This window comes from Esox lucius, chromosome 1 (assembly GCF_011004845.1).
Source record: "Esox lucius isolate fEsoLuc1 chromosome 1, fEsoLuc1.pri, whole genome shotgun sequence".
NCBI classification, from domain to species: domain Eukaryota; kingdom Metazoa; phylum Chordata; class Actinopteri; order Esociformes; family Esocidae; genus Esox; species Esox lucius.
The window spans coordinates 13,356,079-13,376,495 of record NC_047569.1 but is presented as its reverse complement, the minus strand read 5'-3'; the positions used below and the strand labels follow the sequence as shown (position 1 = coordinate 13,376,495).

The following is a 20,417-nucleotide window of genomic DNA, read 5'->3' as shown; positions in this document are numbered from 1 at the left end:
TTAAATTAACATATTACACCTCTTTTAAGTGTAGCCTATGTGTGTGTATCATTTTAACTATTCACTAGCGATAGCTTATTTGAGTTTTATTTCTCTTGCTTTGGCAATGGTGTTCACCATGGCAATAGTGTACCATTGAACTGAATTGAGTAACAAGGAGTAATACTACAATGCAAATGATAACTGGTACCCAGAGTACTTGATGTGAAGTGTATTAGCTATATATTGCCGTACAAAAGACACCCTCACTCTAAAACAGAATAGGCAAAGAGGGTGCTGTGGATGTTGTGTCTGTATCGAAGTGAAAAACATGCCCTGGAGGAACTGGAATTTGCACACACCAATAATAAGTGGCTGTTTTCCGGTAGAGGGCGCAATTATTTGGAATTTAATACTACTTGTGGACGAGGGCAAATATTTTTCCTCTCCCACGTCAAACGACAAGGAGGGTGTGGACACTGGGACGTAGAGTCTTCAATCCAGCTGCTAACTGTTTCTCTGTGTAATAATATATCCAGTTCGAATCCATTGGGTAAGGTGAATTCATTTATTGATATATATACACTTAACAATCTTGCAGTCTTAGCAATATCCGGGGTAGTTTTGAATGCTTGCTTGCTTGCTAGCTAGCTTTAGCATCAGACGTCCGGTTCTCAGAAGGGGTGAAAAAAAAGAACCACGGACTTGGTCAGAGCGGCCGTCAGTTAGCGAAATGTGTCAGAAATATTTCCAATTGTCTTTCAGTCATTACGGGCTAGAATTATTTCTGAACTTGTTGAATGATGTTATTAGGTAGTACAGCGAGTATCCACAGTATAGCAGTCGATTTGTTTTGCATTCTATCTTACGCTGTAATTCAAACTTCAAAACTACTCTTACTAGCTAACATTAGCAAGCTAGCTCAAAAGCCAGAGTAGGGCGACGTTAGCGGGCCAACTTGTTATAGCACACTAACGTAAACTAGCTACAGTAGATTAGAAGGCAACTGGTCAGTGATTGGCGTAGCGTAGGTGTTAACTAAAGGCATACAGTTATTTGTACCTTCACTTTGCTTGCAACGTAGTTGGTTAACTTATCTTTCATATTTGGGTTGATCCCCAAATAGATAATATAAGTTAGTTTACTAGCTTGTTAAGTATTATTTACGTTAGAATGTAATTGAAACTGTTTCGGTAGCTGTACAGTACATAGAAGTTAACCGATTTGCTTTACTCTTGTCAGCTGAATTATTAATGACATATTTCAGTCAATCGTATGTCATGGTTTTTTGAAAGAATTATGAACAATTCTGAAAAGTAGATTTTAAAGAAGCAGTGTAGACCAAGATAGAAGTGCTTTGAGAAAGCTTTGCTTTCATTAGTGTATTGTGATCTTTGCAGAAATTGGATGTTACTCCTTAATTAAAAAAAAGAAAAATAACATTTTGTGATATTTGTAACATCCATACCAGTTGTTGATGTGATGAATTATGATGTCTTTGCTTCAGAAACATCCATATTAATCACTTTTCTTGTGCTTGTTCTGGGATGTACTATTTTGTTAGGGTGGGGTGCCTGGCCTTGCATACTATTCAAGCAACCTGTAATTATGCAGTCTTTCTGGTGACCCTTTAGAAACATTCAAAATGACAAAAAATGTGTTAAGATATATTGTGATCAATACATCTGCAATATTTGAAAGACTATTGAGACAAACATACATAACAGATTTTATATGAACAATTCAAGTTGGAAGTTACATTGACAATTAAAGAAAATATTGTTTGTTCAGCCGAGGCTTTTCTTTGACAAAGTAATGATTGTTTTGACCTTAGATTTACAAACTCAAATAACTTTTGTTTATAGGTTGAGTCTCCTCAAAATTAAAGTTGAATGTTGCCAATACTTAAGTATTGTTCTGCTTTTGTATACATTCCACCCAAGAAGTATTATACAGGCATCAGAGTTCATCTAACTGAATCCCAGAGCCAACAAAAAGAAAGGTCTGAGGAGGTTGGTCCTAATTGCTCCAGAGTGTCTGTAAATGAACATTTGTTTTCACTCAACTTATCTGGTAACATTGACACTATAAACATTTATACTGTTTGTCCATTGTATAAAACACTACAGTTATGATTTTGTGTTTGAATGTTATGTACATAACATTGTAATCAGCCCAAGCTAGCTAGGACAGCCACTGTAGGCAAAGTTAGGGTAAGTATCCAGAAGTCATCTGTAATATTTAACTATTGCTTTATAATTAATCAGCATGATGTTCAGATCAATCTTCACATAATCTAAAATATAAAAGAGTCTGTATGTGACCTAAAGTCCCAGAGTGACCTTTTCTTGGACTACATTTTCTTCTAGTTCTTCAAAGACTACAGTAAACATGGTTTCAAAATGTATTAATCAGCTCAGAATAGGGAGTTGTCATCCGACCATGAACAGAATGTTTGAGTCACCACCAGGCGTGGTTAAGTGAATCACAAAGATTTTTTTGTTGCTTTCGCAACCAAACGTAAAGGTTAAGCGAGGAAAAAAGATATACAGACCTAAGGATTGGTAAGCATATACATCCAAAATGATTGGCCCCCTTGGTGTAAAAAAGGCTATGAACAAAAGCCTGACCCTGACCCTACCCTCAAAATATGAGAGAACATTCTGCAGAAGTAAAATTGTATCAATATTTTTGGTCAACCATATATGGCACTATTTTGGGCACCCATAGAATACAGAAGTATCTTCCCATTAAGATCTGTTTTCCAAGAGTCATTAGGAACTCAAGTGGTCATTCATGATCTCCTCTTTCACTGGGATATAGATGTGAGGTGACACCAATGCCAAACACCTTTATTTATCGACATGGGAAATATCTGGGAACACAAATTAGGATGGAAGGTTGGCGTTCTATGATCTATGATCATGGTTTTTGGCAAGTTGTGTTTGGCATAAGAAATGAATGGTCATGCAGGAAATACTTTACCAAGGGTGGCAATAATTGTCAAGGGCACTTTGTAAATGTTTTTTTGCAATACAATATTATAACTCCTGCTCTACTATATGGAGATGATGCAGAAGAGGTTCAGACAGGGTGCCTGAGAGGTCTCCTATTGCACTATAACTAGACAGTGCTTGCACCACCATGCCGTGAAACTAATGCAGTGACTCTAATAGCCTGATGTGACCTCAACATCTTTCCCTGTCATGTTTAGAACGTTTTTTAAAGTATGTTGAACAAGAGGAATCTTTTATTCATTATAGTTCTACTGGTCTATTGTCATCCTTCTCATGTCTTCACAGGATTGTTCCACTGCTACTCTATAGTGTATAGTGTAGCTCATCACTCCAGGTGTCCCCCTGACTGTAGCTGTTCTCTCCTTGCTGAGGGACGAATGCTCTCCAGGCCACCCCTGCATTTCTTTGGCTGTCTCCCTTGTGTAACCCAGTCCTCCCACTCCAGTCCCATACCCAACACTCGGCGTGTGACTGGAAGTTAACAGAAGAAGAAAAGCAAGCCATCATGGATGATATTTTCACGCAGTGCCGGGAAGGCAACGCAGTTGCTGTTCGCCTATGGTTGGACAACACAGAGAACGACCTCAATCAGGGGTGAGTTATACTCTGTTTTTAAATGATTTATCAGTATGCTCAGAGCCTTTAAAAAACAACAACAAAATGGGTTTTAGATGGTGGGTTGTGCGTACCAATATATTATGTCACATTCCATCAGCATCAAGTCTTAAAATCACGAATGTATGCGTAGGCTTATCTTTTGCATCACAGAAGCTTGTGATCCACTATCTGGAAATTACATCTCTGTTACACACCCATGGATGTGAATCTAGGTTGGCACACCCTAATGTTGGACTGGTCAGTCTTATTCTGTGGCATAATACACTAATGACAGTTGCTTGTTGAAGTCAATTGTGGGATTCAAATATCGGCGGTTCATTATTTTTCCTCTGTTCTTTTGTGGACCTCCTGAGATGTTATGAGCCCACAGTTGTGTTCAGATGAGTAGTTCTACCCAGATGAAACTGTAAAGCTCCCCGAGGTTGTACTGAGATCCACCAAAGAATCCTGTAGTACTAGATGACATGAATCTGTTTTGGTTTACCCATACGTGGAAAGCAGATGACCAACATGAATGTGTAATTACACTGACATTATACTGCCATTGTCTTCTGATGTTTTGTCTGCCAAGGCCCATGAGGGTCATTTGTTGCTGGGCTCCCAGCCCAAGTTCACAACTCGTGTGATTGTGACCTGTGATTTGAACCCACTTCCTTTCGGACATGTGACTTGGCCTGTAATCTAAACCTAAAATAGAGCAAATGTAGGTCACTGTTCATGTGAAATATTATCTGTTTATTGTGCATAAAGTGTTTTTCTTAGTTTTTGAACTTTTAGCACCAGAGTTGCTCATGGCTTCATAGTCATGGCCACACCTTCTCAGTCATTTAAACTTGTCACCCAACTTCAGTCGGTTCATGTGTTTTTCATACATGAGTGTGCCTCATACAAAAGTATTCCCCCACTTGGACTTTTCCAGATTTTATTGTGTATCTACATGAAATCAACACAAGAATGGTCATACTGTAAAAGTGCAAAATAAAATCTTCAAATTGTTCTGAATTAATTAGGCTATTTTCTGTTTCATATTTCTAATTAAATTGTATACTCTCATTGCTTTGACCCACCTGATTGTCTTTAGAAGACCTCTAATTAGTTGAATCAATCAACCAGGGGTAGGGTAGAAGAACATGTCATTGAATAACCCCAGAGCACAGTAGTCCCCACAGTCCTTTATTAAGAAATGAAGGGCATATGGCACGACAATGAATCTGTCTAGAACAGGCCGTCCTCAAAGACTGACTATCAGGGCAGGGAGGGCACAAGTCAGGGAGGCTGACGAGGTCAATGGCAACTCTGAAGAAGTTACAGTGTTCCATGGCAGAGACTGGACATACTTTGCATACTGCAACAATAGCTCAGTATGGCACTAGTTGGATAGTAGGATCCGTGCATGCTTTTTGGGTCAGGATAGACCAAAACGTAGCTGGCTACAACATTCCGTAGTAATGTTATTGTAAGCCTAAACTAAAACTGTTTACGTTTATACAGTATTGCAACTGTTTCTGGTGGCTTTTCGAAGTATTCATCCATGCATGCTTTTGGGGGTACTATAGGCTTTATCAAAACCCTTGGGCAGTAAAAGAGTAGGGGTTTCCACGATTCTTTTGTCTTTTTACTTGACAAGAAAGTCAGTTATCGTCACCTATATTGATAGTTATTGTATCAATGTCATTCACGAATGAAAGAAAAATGAGCTGTGAAATGAAATTGCTTTAGCAGGGAAAAGTACATTTTCAGTCTTGCTAGAAATTGCTCATCTCGTATGACTATTCCAATTAGTAAGTTAATAGATAATAGTAAGCTTGTTACTGGCTAATAAGATGTTAAAACGGCCAGTGGTAAAAGCCACACAGTTCATAGATGCTATTTGTGGTGGAGGTAAACTTACTAAGAACCGTTAGTCAGTTAAACACAATGTATGTATGGTGTCTAGTAACTGGGGGAATGTATAATACCGTGGCGTAGTGGTTAAAAATGCAGCCTCTCACATGGGAGCCCCGGGTTTGAATCCAGTGAGGGCAACAACACGGGTTCCTTTTCTAGTTTTGTTTTGCTTCTAACATGTATTAGACCTCACTAATAGACCTGAATACCTACATGATCATGATTTTACTAAAAATGTTTAGTCTCCCCTTGTATTTCTACAAATGATGGAAAGAGTGAAGAGTGTGAAGCCTTTCTGAATGTACAGTGGGGAGAACAAGTATTTGATACACTGCCGATTTTGCAGGTTTTCCCACTTACAAAGCATGTAGAGGTCTGTCATTTTTATCATAGGTACACTTCAACTGTGAGTGACGGAATCTAAATCCAGAAAATCACATTGTATGATTTCTAAGTAATTAATTAGCATTTTATTGCATGACATAAGTATTTGATACATCAGAAAAGCAGAACTTAATATTTGGTACAGAAACCTTTTTTTGCAATTACAGAGATCATACGTTTCCTGTAGTTCTTGACCAGGTTTGCCCACACTGCAGCAGGGATTTTGGCCCACTAGTCTGTTACTAATGGTTTTCTTTGAGACTGTGGTCCGAGCTCTCTTCAGGTCATTGACCAGGTCCTGCCGTGTAGTTCTGGGCTGATCCCTCACCTTCCTCATTGATGATCATTGATGCCCCACGAGGTGAGATCTTGCATGGAGCCCCAGACCGAGGGAGATTGACCGTCATCTTGAACTTCCATTTTCTAATAATTGCGCCAACAGTTGTTGCCTTCTCACTAAGCTGCTTGCCTATTGTCCTGTAGCCCATCCCAGCCTTGCGCAGGTCTACAGTTTTGTCCCTGACGTCTTGATTGAGTGTGTGGACAGGTGTCTTTTGTGGGGAGAAAACCTGCAAAATTCTCCCCACTGTATATGAATAATAAACTTAGCTGAACGCAGTGACCTGTAGTTTGGGATACACATGCATAGATTGATTGAATTTGTGTAAGAGTGTATAGTCAACCGAACACACGCAACCCTTCTTAGCCGATTGCCTGAGTACCCTTCACTGTCCATTTTGGCAGTAAGAGAGACACATCCACACTGGGCGTTGTTTAACGTGCAATAACTGTAATTATTGCATGAGTTACAAACCTAGCTGTACAAACACCCTCATCCTCCCAGTTGAGTCTTACCGTGCCCTGTTCATCTGTATTCCACACACCTCAGGGACAGTGCTAGTCAAGAGAGCACGTGAGCTCGTTCTGTGTGGGTCTACAAATGTAAATGCAAGACATGGTGCATAGTGGAATGCTGAATCTCCTTACAAGGAATAACACGCAAGCCTTTAGGGAACGCTCTACAACCCACCAAAAATGAACAGGAGAACAGGGGGTGGGTGTCAGCCAGGGAGCTGTTGTGGGCTGGACCCGGATCACCAGTATGTGTGTGTTTGTGTGTGTGTGTGTGTGTGTGTGTGAGAAAGAGTGATGATTCTTGTTTGTGTTTGCAGAAGGAATGCTCAGAGGCATTTGCAGGGCTATATCTGCCCTTCAAATATTCTTCCGTTTCCTTTACTGCTCTCCCAGTGGTATTAGATAGTGCCACTCATTTCCCCTCCACATCAGCATATGATGATTGGCCAGCTAATGACAAACATATGCCCCCAATGGAGTTTTTAAAGCAGCATTATGAGGTTTTTCATGAGATCTTTCATTAATTTCACTGTATTGCTTTCCTCGTGTATCAGATTGACACTGTGGAAAAACAACTGTGTTCTAGCTATGAACATTCTTCAGACGATAAAATTAAGGTTGATGGCCTATGGGTTATTTTTGGTTTTATCAGTGTGTTATAGCCTGCACCAGAACAACACAGCTGATGTGACTCCCTGGCTTTCCCCAACCCCCATGTTTGTGTTTTGCTGTGTGTCTGTCCATGAGTGTCTGTGGGGTCTGCAAGTAGGCCCTTCCTCCTGTTTATTGGGTGGCAAAGGAGTGTGAAAACCACAGCTTGGTAGGCTTTGTATGTGTAGCACATCTGAGTTTAGGCGTGGCATTCTGGTAAATTCTCTGGTTGCATTTATTAACATATAATGTATAAATGTTCCGTTCATTATCACGCTTATTTTTGTGGGTATTTTGTTATTAAAATATATAGAAAGACAGCATTTTTTTTAGGGGGTAAGCAAGTTGTACACAAAAGTAAATGACTAACTCTTTATTGAAATGAACACACAAACAAACCCACTTGGTTGGGAAAAGTGTGCAAAACACACATGTGGGCGTGCACACAGGCTAATTTTTTCTAATGTAGCTGATATCTATGAATTTAAATCTTAAATGTATTTCAGCTTGACCATATCACTTCTGTTGGTAAAGTGTATTGGTGGCTCTTGATTATAGCAATATTATTACTGTGGCTCTTCTTCCATGACATTATGCTTGACATTTGGTAACTGATACTTGGCGTCTATTGTAATAAGCAGGCTTTTAAACTGGGCTTTCTACTGTATAGATGGGAACTATATATTTGCCAATATAGCCCTCTGACTGTTATCTATAGTGATTTGCTGGTTAGCAGTGGTTTGCACACTGTGCCTGCTCCAAGCTCCAGTTCATTTATTCATCCCATGGTCCCACTCATCCCATTATACTGTACTGTACCTCCGGGGCTGGGCAAAGTTTGTTGTGTTTCTACCTTTTGCAGCAGATGTCTTATGACGGTTATGAACAGAGCAGTGGCTGAGTCCACGTTTGACCTCCTAATGAGACCACCTCCATATGATAGAACCAACATAGGTGCTTTTTCTGGCCATTTAAACTTTATCTATCACCATTATCCGTTTTGACATTGGCTGCCGCTTTAGGCTTCTTCATGGGTAAGTGTGAACAGCTGGGATTTTTGGATGCATTTTTACACATGCTCACGCTTTGACCAAGGGGAACTGTGTTAGCCAATGAGCAGACCAACAGTGAGATTCAGGGCTGTTTTGCCTAGAAAGCAACATGCGGCAACCCCCCCCCCATGATATATGGTGGTACTGAGGCTCAAATGTGTCCATAGTGGGAAGGGTGGATGCTGTTTAGATTCAACCCTCCAGAGGAAGAGCGGGTGCTAGTGTAGGGCCCACCCCGAACTAGGCAGAGCAGAGTCTGGGAGGCTCATTACGCCGGTGTGACCGGGTCTTGACCGGGACCGGGTGAACCGTAGTGCCAGCTGGAGCCTCTGGGCCTTCCCAGCTCCCACCGGGAACCGCAACTGATCCGACTGTAGGCTCCGGTCGGCCCTTAAACGAGTCGAAGATCCCTCGGTAACTTGAGCGCCTCCCCCTGTCTGTATGGTCGGTGTGTTGAGTAATTTACAGGGTGCCAATGGATTGATACCCCGGTCGGACTACAACGAGAGGGAATCCGGCGTCACATCGAGGTGGGTCATATGATCCCGCAGTGAGCTCAGCTTAGAGACAGGCAGGCTGCCGACAGTGCAGGGGACACTTCCCTGGGCTCTTCTGACAGCCCGTCTGAGCCCATTTGACAGGTGGAACTGCCTGAAATAACCACACCCAGGAAGGGAGAGGGCAAGAGAAAGACCTTTCCTGAGAACAAGAGAGAGCCCGCCACAACTCATGGGATGAGGTTAATGACCCACTGAGGGGTGGTCCAGCCAGGCCTGTACATGCACTGATTCTGAACAGACTTACTTTGCCCGGATCAGTGATGACATTGTGTCTGCACAAGAGCACATTGTCCACAGAGCAGATTTAGGCCGTCTTCATAAGGTCACCCACCCAGACCCCCAGATGGATGTTGGTGTCACAGGCGTTTCTAGGAGGGAGGTGGTGGTGTGGGGGGGGGGGGGGGGCAAGCACCAGTGTGAGGTTGGCAGAATGCTTGCATTGGCATGACACAAGTGTAAGGTTAACACGAAGAGGAAAACATAGACATTTTGTGGTACTATAGATGTAATGTAAACATTCCTGATTCATTTAACTTATTTTGGTGTGGAGACCTATCATTAACATGCAGCATACTATTTTGCTAACGCTGAGCCATACTTAGGTTGGGTGGGGGTGGGGGGCGGGGCCTGCAGGCTCTGGAACTGTTCAGATTGTTGAGAAGTTCTTATCTAAAAACAATAACAATGCATTTTGGGAAACGCTGCCAAAGAGAAGCTATGCGGTGTGTCGGGTAACATTGCTTGCGTTCTGTTTCGGTTACAAGTTGTAGTATGGAACAACACTGATCAAATGAGCCGTGCTTGTTTTTTGGGGGTAGAAATCGTCCCTTGTGCATATTCAAATACGTTATAAGTTTGCGTACAAACTTTCTTTTTGGGGCAAATGTTTGAGTGAAATTCTTGGAATTGTAGAGTCCCGAGATGAAATGTTCATTTAACATTATAATTGCTTCATTAAAAGACGAGACGTCCCAGAATGAGTGCACAAACAGTAATGCAATTTATTAGCGGTATCCAAATAGTGTCTGAGGATCCCGGGGGTCTGTGTTACTCTGTGTTTTCTGTTGTTGTGTGAGGGGGGTCTCCTGGGTCCGGGGGTTGCTTTCATCACAATCCCCTCTGTTTTCAATCCGCCAGATCAAAAACATTCAGCACTTCTCTCAGTCTGGTGTTTTGATAGACTACAGTGTGATTTAATTTACCCGCAGAGGGAACACTGGCACAAATCTCAAACAAATCACAGCCTGGTGGATTTCTGACATTTAGGAATGACTGGAACCTTTTCCCGTCACATTTCGGTCCGGCTGTTACTCCACGACTGACGGGGACAGAACGGGAGGGCGTTAGGAAGAGGGAGGATCTGTGGAGAGGGCTGGGGGGGGCTGAGAAAGAAGGCAGCAGTGGCCAGAGAATGCAGGATGACATAATGACATGCAGCAGCCGGGGAAGGGTTCTCTCTCCCTCGCTGTGTGTGTGTGTGTGTGTGTGTGTGCGCCCTGGTGAAGGAAATCTCCTGAACCCTTATAAGGCCTGTGGAGAATGCTGGGCCTGCTGTTGTGTCATCCCCCCCTCTCCTGACTGCATTACTATTATACCTCAGCCAGCTTTCTTTCCATTACTTTCTCATTTCACTCTTCCTCTCTATTTGACATTCTAAGTCATTTAACAGACGTTGTTATCCAGTGGGACTTGCAGTCGTGAGTGCATGCTTTGTTTGTTAGAGTGAGGGCAGCAAAACATATTGCGCTCTCCCAATGAATGCATTTGATAGAACTTTGTGAAAACTAACAACAAATATATTTGCGTGTGTGTGTGTGTGTGTGTATAACGGTAATTGTATTCATCATAGGTAGGATATTGTATAGCTATTAGCTTGCCATCTACAGTAAGCGGTTTCTAATTTAACACATTTTTCATCCACAAATGGTGTTCCATACACTAGGTTTCTGATTAGAACAGCAACATAGTATTGGACACTTCTCACAACAATAAATAGCTGCTCTTCAAAACCACATTTCCTTTTTAACCACAACCCCTTTTGCTTGCAGCCCAGCTGCACTAGGCATGGCTACTTTTTCTTCCTTGTTCCAATACGTTTTAGTATTTGGCTACATCTCTGTTATGCCACCATCATCTTCTGTCTGGCTACCTGTCAGTATTGCGGTGGTCAAGGTCACCACGCTGTCCTGTCTCAGAGGCCAGTCAGACGGGTCACTGTCCTAACGTGTGTTCTGGTGACTGAGGCAGGCGGGCCTGGGCTCCACTGCCTCCATCTCCTCTGGCTGTGACTGGCAGCTGGGCTGACTGGGCTCCACTGCCTCCATCTCCTCTGGCTGTGACTGGCAGCTGGGCTGACTGGGCGTCCACTGCCTCCATCTCCTCTGGCTGTGACTGGCAGCTGGGCTGACTGGGCTCCACTGCCTCCATCTCCTCTGGCTGTGACTGGCAGCTGGGCTGACTGGGCTCCACTGCCTCCATCTCCTCTGGCTGTGACTGGCAGCTGGGCTGACTGGGCTCCACTGCCTCCATCTCCTCTGGCTGTGACTGGCAGCTGGGCTGACTGGGCTCCACTGCCTCCATCTCCTCTGGCTGTGACTGGCAGCTGGGCTGACTGGGCTCCACTGCCTCCATCTCCTCTGGCTGTGACTGGCAGCTGGGCTGACTGGGCGTCCACTGCCTCCATCTCCTCTGGCTGTGACTGGCAGCTGGGCTGACTGGGCTCCACTGCCTCCATCTCCTCTGGCTGTGACTGGCAGCTGGGCTGACTGGGCGTCCACTGCCTCCATCTCCTCTGGCTGTGACTGGCAGCTGGGCTGACTGGGCTCCACTGCCTCCATCTCCTCTGGCTGTGACTGGCAGCTGGGCTGACTGGGCTCCACTGCCTCCATCTCCTCTGGCTGTGACTGGCAGCTGGGCTGACTGGGCGTCCACTGCCTCCATCTCCTCTGGCTGTGACTGGCAGCTGGGCTGACTGGGCTCCACTGCCTCCATCTCCTCTGGCTGTGACTGGCAGCTGGGCTGACTGGGCTCCACTGCCTCCATCTCCTCTGGCTGTGACTGGCAGCTGGGCTGACTGGGCTCCACTGCCTCCATCTCCTCTGGCTGTGACTGGCAGCTGGGCTGACTGGGCTCCACTGCCTCCATCTCCTCTGGCTGTGACTGGCAGCTGGGCTGACTGGGCTCCACTGCCTCCATCTCCTCTGGCTGTGACTGGCAGCTGGGCTGACTGGGCGTCCACTGCCTCCATCTCCTCTGGCTGTGACTGGCAGCTGGGCTGACTGGGCTCCACTGCCTCCATCTCCTCTGGCTGTGACTGGCAGCTGGGCTGACTGGGCTCCACTGAGGTCCTGTATTCACCCTGGATGATGTTGACAGAACCGCTGGATCAGCTGCTTTGTCCACTTATCTATTCTACACAGGCAGCTGTGCGTCTAATGTTTTCACTTTCAAGGCTTGTGTGTGCGCGATTAGGCATTAAGCCTGACAGACGAAGGGAGTTTTTGCTTACCCCCAATTTACCAACAGCCAAGGCCAGTTATAAGTAGTAGTTCCTCCCACCCCTTCCTACTGACGGTCCAGATATGCATGTGATAGTACTTTGCAATATAGAACTCCTGCCGGTAATTTGCAGCTGTATGCTTCTGCTATGCTACGGCGGTGATGGTGAACAGCTCCAGTGCTTGGTGTGGTTAAAGCGGTGGTGTGTTCTCTCCCCAGGGATGACCACGGCTTCAGTCCCCTCCACTGGGCTTGCAGGGAAGGCAGATCCAGCGTGGTGGACATGCTGATCATGAGAGGGGCCCGCATCAACGTCATGAACCGTGGAGACGACACGCCTCTGCACCTTGCTGCCAGCCACGGCCACCGTGACATCGTGGGCAAGGTGGGGCCAAGCGGAGGCACTTATGCCCGTGCGGTCTAACTAGCCAGCCGTCTCCCCCGATGACACAGTAACCAATAACAATAGTGGGAAGGACGCAATTTGAAACACACCAGGGATAAAATAAACTTGAGAGATACGGCAATATAAACAGTCATTCTTAGCGCCCATGTGCAGTGATACTGTGAGTGTCAGAAGTAGACGTGCTTTAACCGTACCTACATGTACATAGACTTTCTCTCACATGCACACACACACTACCCAAATAGCTGCGCTCTCAATAATTGACTTTGGCTCAATGCCACTTAAGGTCTATTAATCTGGATGTAGCGTTCCCACAGACGTGTCTGCTCTTGCAGTGCGGATGTCAGCCGCGGTGCCGTCAGCAGTCCTTTGACAGACCAAGGAACCCCTGGCACCGTTCCTCAACTTGCTGCTGCCTGGGGTGGATTATTTTGAAATGCCCTGCAGATCTTTAAACTCTACCCAGTTGCGACATAAAGCCGTGTCTTTACAAGTCCGTTAGATTTATCACAATAATACATCATCTTTATTTGTTAAGTTACGTCTACTTACTGCCTAAGTCTATGTATGTAATGCTATCCAACGCGTGGGCGGTAGTCCTATACGGCTGCTGGTCCGTTTCGCCAGACCGCCGTGTGATTTGGTTTAAAAGGAGACAAGTCACAATAGCTGTGGAATGTGCGAGCAGACATTAGGAATCTGTTTCCCAGGCTGCCAATAGGTGGCCTGCCTGCACGACTGTATATGGTCCAAACAGTCTCCGGCCAGGCTTGTTATGTTTTTGTGGTAATCTGGCGGTTTTCTGTCTCCCAGCTGATCCAATGCAAAGCCGACACCAACAACGCCAACGAGCACGGCAACACGCCGCTGCACTATGCCTGCTTCTGGGGCCAGGACCTGGTGGCCGAGGTCAGTATGCCCCCTGGTGGCCTTACGATGGTATGCACATTATGTCCCGCCGGAGCTTCACTCATGTCTGTTTCCTTCAGGACCTGGTGATTAACGGAGCTCAGGTGAGCATCTGTAACAAGTATGGCGAAACCCCTCTGGATAAAGCCAAACCTCACCTGCGCGAAGCCCTCAAAGGTAACGGAGTAGCATTATTATTCGCCGTTCGCCATTATCAGGAATGTCCTGGCTGTTCTGTGTCCGTCCTGATTTTATGCACCTGATTAACGCCTGTGGTGTGTTCATCCCTGCCTCAGAAAAAGCTGAGAAGTTGGGTCAGAGTTTGACCAAGGTTCCGTTCAAGGACTCATTCTGGAAAGGCACCACCAGAACCCGACCCCGTAAGTTCTACTCTCTGGGTTTCATTTCTACGCTTTAAGAAAGCTAGTGAATATATTTAACACAAAATGTACCTCTCCAATGTACCTGAAGGCCTTTCAGTGTTGTAAATTGAGCTGAAAAGAATAGGTCTTTCTCCAGGCCTAGGCCTTTAGCTGTTAAGTTCTGTCCTCTCCATTTGCAGGTAACGGCACTTTGAACAAATCAGCGGGCATTGACTACAAACAACTCTCCTTCCTGTCGAAGATCAATGAGAACCAGTCTGGAGAGGTGTGTGTAGTTGTTGTCTGCATCTTCTCTAGGGGGAAGATGTTGTGGACACTTAAACCTCCAGAATCATGGCCGACGGACAATTATGTGATTTGCGAGCCACATTTATTTAAGAGCAATAAAGATTTTTTTACTAGATTTTCCAAAGTCATATGTCTATAGTGTAATCAAAGCCATGGAAAAACTATAATGACAGGTGAGGTTAGCAGGAGGGTTTGGCTGAGAGTTTCTTTTTGTGATGGAGGAGACTTTGCCAGGCTCAACTAAGCACGCAGGTGAGGTTTCAACATGAAATTGATTTGCTCATCAGCTTTATTTGATTTAATAGAAGCTTTATAATGCTTACGTTGTCAAAAAATACTGTGATAAGTTTGGACGTGTCAACTTTTAGAAAAACAATATTGGGGTTGTACCTGTTGAAAGTCAAGGTGGTTTGTGCGTATTCATAATGATTGAATAGCTTCTACCTCTGTACTAAATAGCGCCAATTGATGTCATTGCTCGTCATCAAATATTCAAGTCAGTATTTAAATAACTACCTGTATCCAAAAATCAATAGAGAAGAATAATTGGCCACTTAGCTGTATGCCTGTTGAATCTTTAGAATGTAGTGGAAACCCCAATAGAATCTAGTTGAAACTCCATTCTCCTGTAGAATCCCATTGTTAGGGCAGAGACATTAGTATCTCTTTGTAATACTGTATGTTATACATATGGATCTTTGACAGCGGAAATCCCAATCCTAACAATAAATGAGATGGCTGCTTTTCCCAGGTCATTTGTTTTGTGTAATGTTTTTTTTTGCATGGCATATATTGGCATATTGTCATAGCATATATTGGCATATTGTCACAGCATATATTGGCATATTGTGGAGGTTATGCAGGACTCAACATTAATACTCTTGTACAAGGATTTCTTTATTAGGACACGCAGAATGTATATTTAGGTTTTCTGAATGGATAAACAAAAAATAGAACAAATAATAATACACTATAATATGTATTCCAGTTACTTTTTTCAGTTTGTCCAACGGAAGAAAAGGTTGATGTCAAGCTCTGTTATGCTAGAACTTAGTTGTCTGGATTGTTTTCTAGTTGTGGCACGGACGCTGGCAGGGGAATGACGTTGTGGTCAAAGTTCTGAAGGTTCGCGACTGGTCCACCAGAAAAAGCCGAGACTTCAATGAGGAGTATCCCAAACTCAGGTAATCACGTTCACCGTATTGCTGTGTGTGTATATATTTGTCCAGGTGCTGTCAGCATATTTTTCTCTGTCCTTGTCTTGCACCTGTATCATCTCTCGTCTGTAAGTTGATTCGTTTCGGATTGGCCGTCAAGCATCCAAACCTGTATGTGTGTCTGTCTCCTTCCCCCGTGTTTCTCCGTCTGGCCCCGTCCCAGGATATTCTCCCACCCGAATGTGCTGCCCATGTTGGGAGCCTGCCAGTCTCCTCCTGCTCCTCACCCCGTTATCATCACACACTGGATGCCCTATGGCTCCCTCTACAACGTGCTGCACGAGGGCACCAGTGAGTACCATGCCAACCTCCGCTCCGCCAAACTCATCCATCAGGTTACCGTGCCTGGACGTGCATAGCGTTTTTGTGTCCCTGTTCTTCTCCCTGGAGAAGAAACGCTGTGTTGTTTCAGCTGTGTGAACACGACCGGACGTGGATCTGTTGTTCTTTGTCAGACTTTGTGGTGGACCAGACGCAGGCGGTGAAGTTCGCCCTGGACATCGCCTGTGGGATGGCCTTCCTGCACACGCTGGAGCCCATGATCTCTCGCCACTCTTTAAACAGCAAGAGTGTCATGGTGAGAGATTAAGACAAACAACCAGGACAAATCCTCTCCTGTGGTTCAGACTATTCTGTTCAAAGAGCAGATATTCTCATTTCAGGCGTGCCTTTCAGGACTTTGTTTGTGTGTGACCGTCAACGCTATAATGACCGTGTGATTGTTGACAGATCGATGAGGACATGACGGCGAGGATCAGCATGTCGGACGTCAAGTTCTCCTTTCAGTGTCCAGGCAGGATGTATTCTCCAGCATGGGTGGCCCCTGAAGGTACAGAACACCCAAAGCATGTTCTCACCAAGTCTCACAGATTTTGTTGTCTTAAACCGCTAATGTCATGCCCTAAATGTCTTCCAGTCCATCACTTATTCAAAACTGGTTAGATTAAATAATTCTGCATTGTAAAATTAACCCACGCAAATGGGTAGGGTATCTAGGACAAGTGTCCTGTCACTGACGGGTTTGCATTAATGAATGGACAATGTTCTGTTGGCCGTGCATCAGAAGAGCAATGTTTCAGTTGACCTAATGTGAACACATCAGATACACCTTTGTTCTCACAGTTCAGAATTTCCAGTTCATTTGCAAACCCTGTAGACTGTTTAATCACCACTCAGCATCATTGATTGATGCTCCTATCCTAAAATGAATGTTCCTTGTGGTTTCAGAGTTTAGGTCTTCCTATCAGAGCTTTTTCTTAAATCTACCATTTTACACATTACCAATCAACAACAAGCAATCAGCTACATAACAGATTACAGCTATCGATGTATGAATAAACAGTAGGGCAACTGACAACACCAGACAAGGCTGTTTGTAAATCACTTGCTCCGGGTATCCACCTTCATATTTTATAAATATAACAACCCAAATTGGTAGCTCGTCTTTCCTGTCCAAACCCACTGCACCTTTCCCACCGATTTGTTACACAAGTGATCCCCACTCTGCCCTCCGCCCCGTCCCAACACAGCGCTGCAGAAGAAGCCGGAGGACATCAACCGGCGGTCAGCAGACATGTGGAGCTTCGCCGTGCTGCTTTGGGAGCTGGTGACCAGGGAAGTGCCCTTCGCTGACCTCTCCAACATGGAGATCGGAATGAAGGTGAGACAGCAGGAGATCATGGCAATTATGCTCCGGAATTAGTCACGAGACCAACAAACCAAAGAAAATCCTCCCAGTTTAGTCTCATCCTTCCCACAGTGTCCCTGACATCTCCATTATTCCCTCAGGTTGCCCTGGAAGGCCTGAGACCCACCATCCCCCCAGGCATTTCGCCCCACATCTGCAAGCTCATGAAGATCTGCATGAATGAAGATCCAGCCAAGAGGCCTAAGTTTGACATGATCGTGCCCATCCTGGAGAAGATGCAGGACAAGTGAAAACCGGTTCCTCCGCCCGCCTTGAATGACCCTCCTAAAGTCCCCGATATCTTTTCCCAGATATCATCCAGAGATGTGGTGCTTACCAGTAATGCCTTAAACTCTTACTCTCACTACTTACCGCTGCTCTCAACGCCACTGTAACTCAAGCCTCTGATAACGAAAACGGCAATAGTCACTGATTTTAGTCTCAATTATGGTTTTATATTTCACTGTCTTCTCTTGACTTGTCAAGACGAGCCATTGTTAGTATTTTCATTCATGACACTGTCTCATCGCGTCCATGCAGGAAGCTCAGAAGTGACTGTTCCGACTTGTTTTGTGGACTGAGTGCAAGCCTCTGTGACTGAATAATCTGTGGAGGTCAGGATGACAGTATGTCTGTGTCGCACTGCTTCCTTTCTTGACCTCTGAAGGGGGCTAATTATCTAGAGGTCAGCCACTGTAAAGCATCCTGCCACATATTATAACCGATAATGGAAACTCTTAAGACAACAATACGCGTTGTATTATTCTAAAGCTTTTCTTGTAAGAATTAGCATGTATGGCTATTTCCCTGTGTTGTTTCAAGAGCAAATTGTTTGTGTGCAAACCGGGTTGTATGGCCGCTTCTGCTGTAAGGCTCTTTATCCGACCAAGAATTTCATAGTCCGGTGTTCTTCAGGAAGAGCCGTGGAACCACTTGTTACATGCATACTTTGTGTTACAGTGTTTGATTCCAACAGATGTTGAGATCTGAAATATCATGCCTGACTTGGTAACCCAACAGCACATTGCATCAGACATGCTCAAATAGGTTTTTTGCATTGCATTAGCATAATGATCTATTGGGAATGTTTTGTTATCTCCATGTTTTCTGAATTCTCTGGCTATATTCATATGTGCCCCAACTCCCAACGTTTGACAGGAGATTGAAGATCTAATGGAGATTAAGGAGGTCACATTCTGCAATATCTTACTTCATTTGCTTTTTCACATAACTGTATTGTTTTACCCCTCCTAAGTCATTTCCGTCTTTATTGTCATGTGTAATTTGTTTTTTAACATGCATTCTTTTTGTGGCTCCACCAGCTTGCTTGTTTGTGCTCAGTCACAGGGGTAAAAGCCAAAACCAAGCATGTCTTCTACAAATGTATGTAATTTATATATAAATATATTAAAAAGAAACAAACAAATCAGCATTTAGTTTGAAATGTATTATTTTGTGTGTTTGTCAATCTGAAACATGACAGTGGATCCCCGGTTTAGGTAAAATTGTGTAAGCATGCATATTAAGCTCATCAACATGTAACTTTAGTCTAATATCTAGTGCATGTTTCTTTTCAAAACAAAATGGAGATGCATTTGAAGATTAATCTTATTTTAACTTTTATGAATTTCCTTGCACCATTTTTTATGTCAGATAAATGTTACCAGGTGGACCCTTTAAGCCCATGGACGTTCCAAGTAAGCCAATCTCCGGATTTAGTGTTTTTACTACTTGCGAAAGTCTGGATAGCCACGCTCACATTGCCTAGAATTGCTCACATGTAGGCATGCCAGAAGGATTCTAGACAATTTCTTGAAATCTTAAACATTGTCATATGAAGAAAGGTCTGATCGTTAAATGGATAATCGTTACTATCAAAATATGTTCATCCAATCTGAGCAATACATTCACAAGTACATAACAACTGCAATCAACTTGTTTATCTTCTCACGTGATAATTTGAAAATAAGATGCAATTCTGGAAGTCAATTAAATGTCATATTTTTGAATATTGGACTAAATAATTGACCAGAAAGAAATTGGAACACGTTCGTTGATGAATGTAGGAAAGTATATCCTTCATTGAAAGTGAATAGGAATCTGATGTTTCTGCTCACATCGGAAGCAGCCTAAATATAAAGTAACAGTCATAAATTGTTGAGATTGAAACGCTAAAAAGCGTAATTAGTCAACAAGCTGGCAACAAGTTGGCATAAATAAAAAGGACAACAGGTAAGCTCAAGTGTTATGAAAAAATGAAGGAATACATTAGAAAGAGGTACTGTAGAGGAAGATAATCAATGATCTCTAATTACATTTGTTACACTACTTTGCATTTGATAAACTGTAATTAACTATGTTCTTGTACATGGTATGACAATGAGAGAATATGGGCTGATAAGTACAGCCAAACCTGAGCAGTTTCGCTGTTTCATCATTTTTCTGGACTTTCAGAGATAGAAATAGGTTACTTGCTGTAGTTTGACTATTTTGCTGACTACCTTATTTTCCATACGCACACACAGGACAGTCAAGGAAAATTACATGAACTCAAGACTATTATATTTTATGAAATATACCTTTTCTTTTTGTAAAATGTTGAGACTCCTTTAGATGATAGTAGACCATGCATAATTTCGGAGGCCAAAAAACTAGACATTGTGAACATGGTTGTTCAACAACAAGCATTTACAATAAGAGAAATACCAGTAGGTGAAAATACCAGGCCAAGTAGAATACAGAATGCTGAGAAGATTACTTCTCAGCATCCTGTATTCTACTTGCTGAGAACAATTACTGTATTTTCAGTGCATTTCAGCATTCTCACTAAGCAGAATTTCCAGTCCATACTATCATGCAAATTTCATAAAATTGATTTATAAATACCTTTTTATAATAGTGTTTTGAATCCCTCCAACCTGTGTGATCAATAGGTATTCAGTAGTGTCATTGTATTTGATGATTTTGTGTGGCTTTTTAGGGCAGTTTAATTTGTGTGGCAGGTGATATGGTTTTGAGTTTGTTAC

At 43.6% G+C, this 20,417-nt stretch overlaps 1 protein-coding gene across 2 annotated transcripts; it reads left to right on the top strand.

Annotated features, from left to right (window-relative positions):
- The first annotated feature begins 410 nt into the window (after positions 1-410).
- ilk (integrin-linked kinase) lies at positions 411-18,820 on the top strand. 2 transcript variants are annotated; one of them, XM_010892873.3, is made up of 13 exons: positions 411-532; positions 3,282-3,590; positions 12,721-12,886; positions 13,721-13,816; positions 13,897-13,993; positions 14,113-14,196; positions 14,379-14,464; positions 15,562-15,671; positions 15,868-15,995; positions 16,160-16,281; positions 16,434-16,533; positions 17,234-17,364; positions 17,493-18,820. In XM_010892873.3, the coding sequence occupies exons 2-13, from the start codon at positions 3,502-3,504 to the stop codon at positions 17,640-17,642; spliced, it is 1,359 nt and encodes a 452-aa protein (XP_010891175.1). In that variant the 5' UTR covers positions 411-532; positions 3,282-3,501; the 3' UTR covers positions 17,643-18,820. The 2 variants fall into 2 exon arrangements, with proteins under 2 accessions (XP_010891175.1, XP_010891177.1); XM_010892875.3 differs by having other exon boundaries at positions 417-537.
- Positions 18,821-20,417: the final 1,597 nt, after the last annotated feature.

What these genes read in the sequence shown, in the direction of transcription:
- ilk (XM_010892873.3), top strand. Translation starts at nt 3,502, where the DNA reads ATGGATGATATTTTCACGCAGTGCCGGGAAGGCAACGCAGTTGCTGTT. An exon ending in GCCAGGACCTGGTGGCCGAG is followed by an intron (nt 13,817 to 13,896) that starts GTCAGTATGCCC and finishes TGTTTCCTTCAG; the next exon opens with GACCTGGTGATTAACGGAGC. An exon ending in AGCATGGGTGGCCCCTGAAG is followed by an intron (nt 16,534 to 17,233) that starts GTACAGAACACC and finishes GTCCCAACACAG; the next exon opens with CGCTGCAGAAGAAGCCGGAG.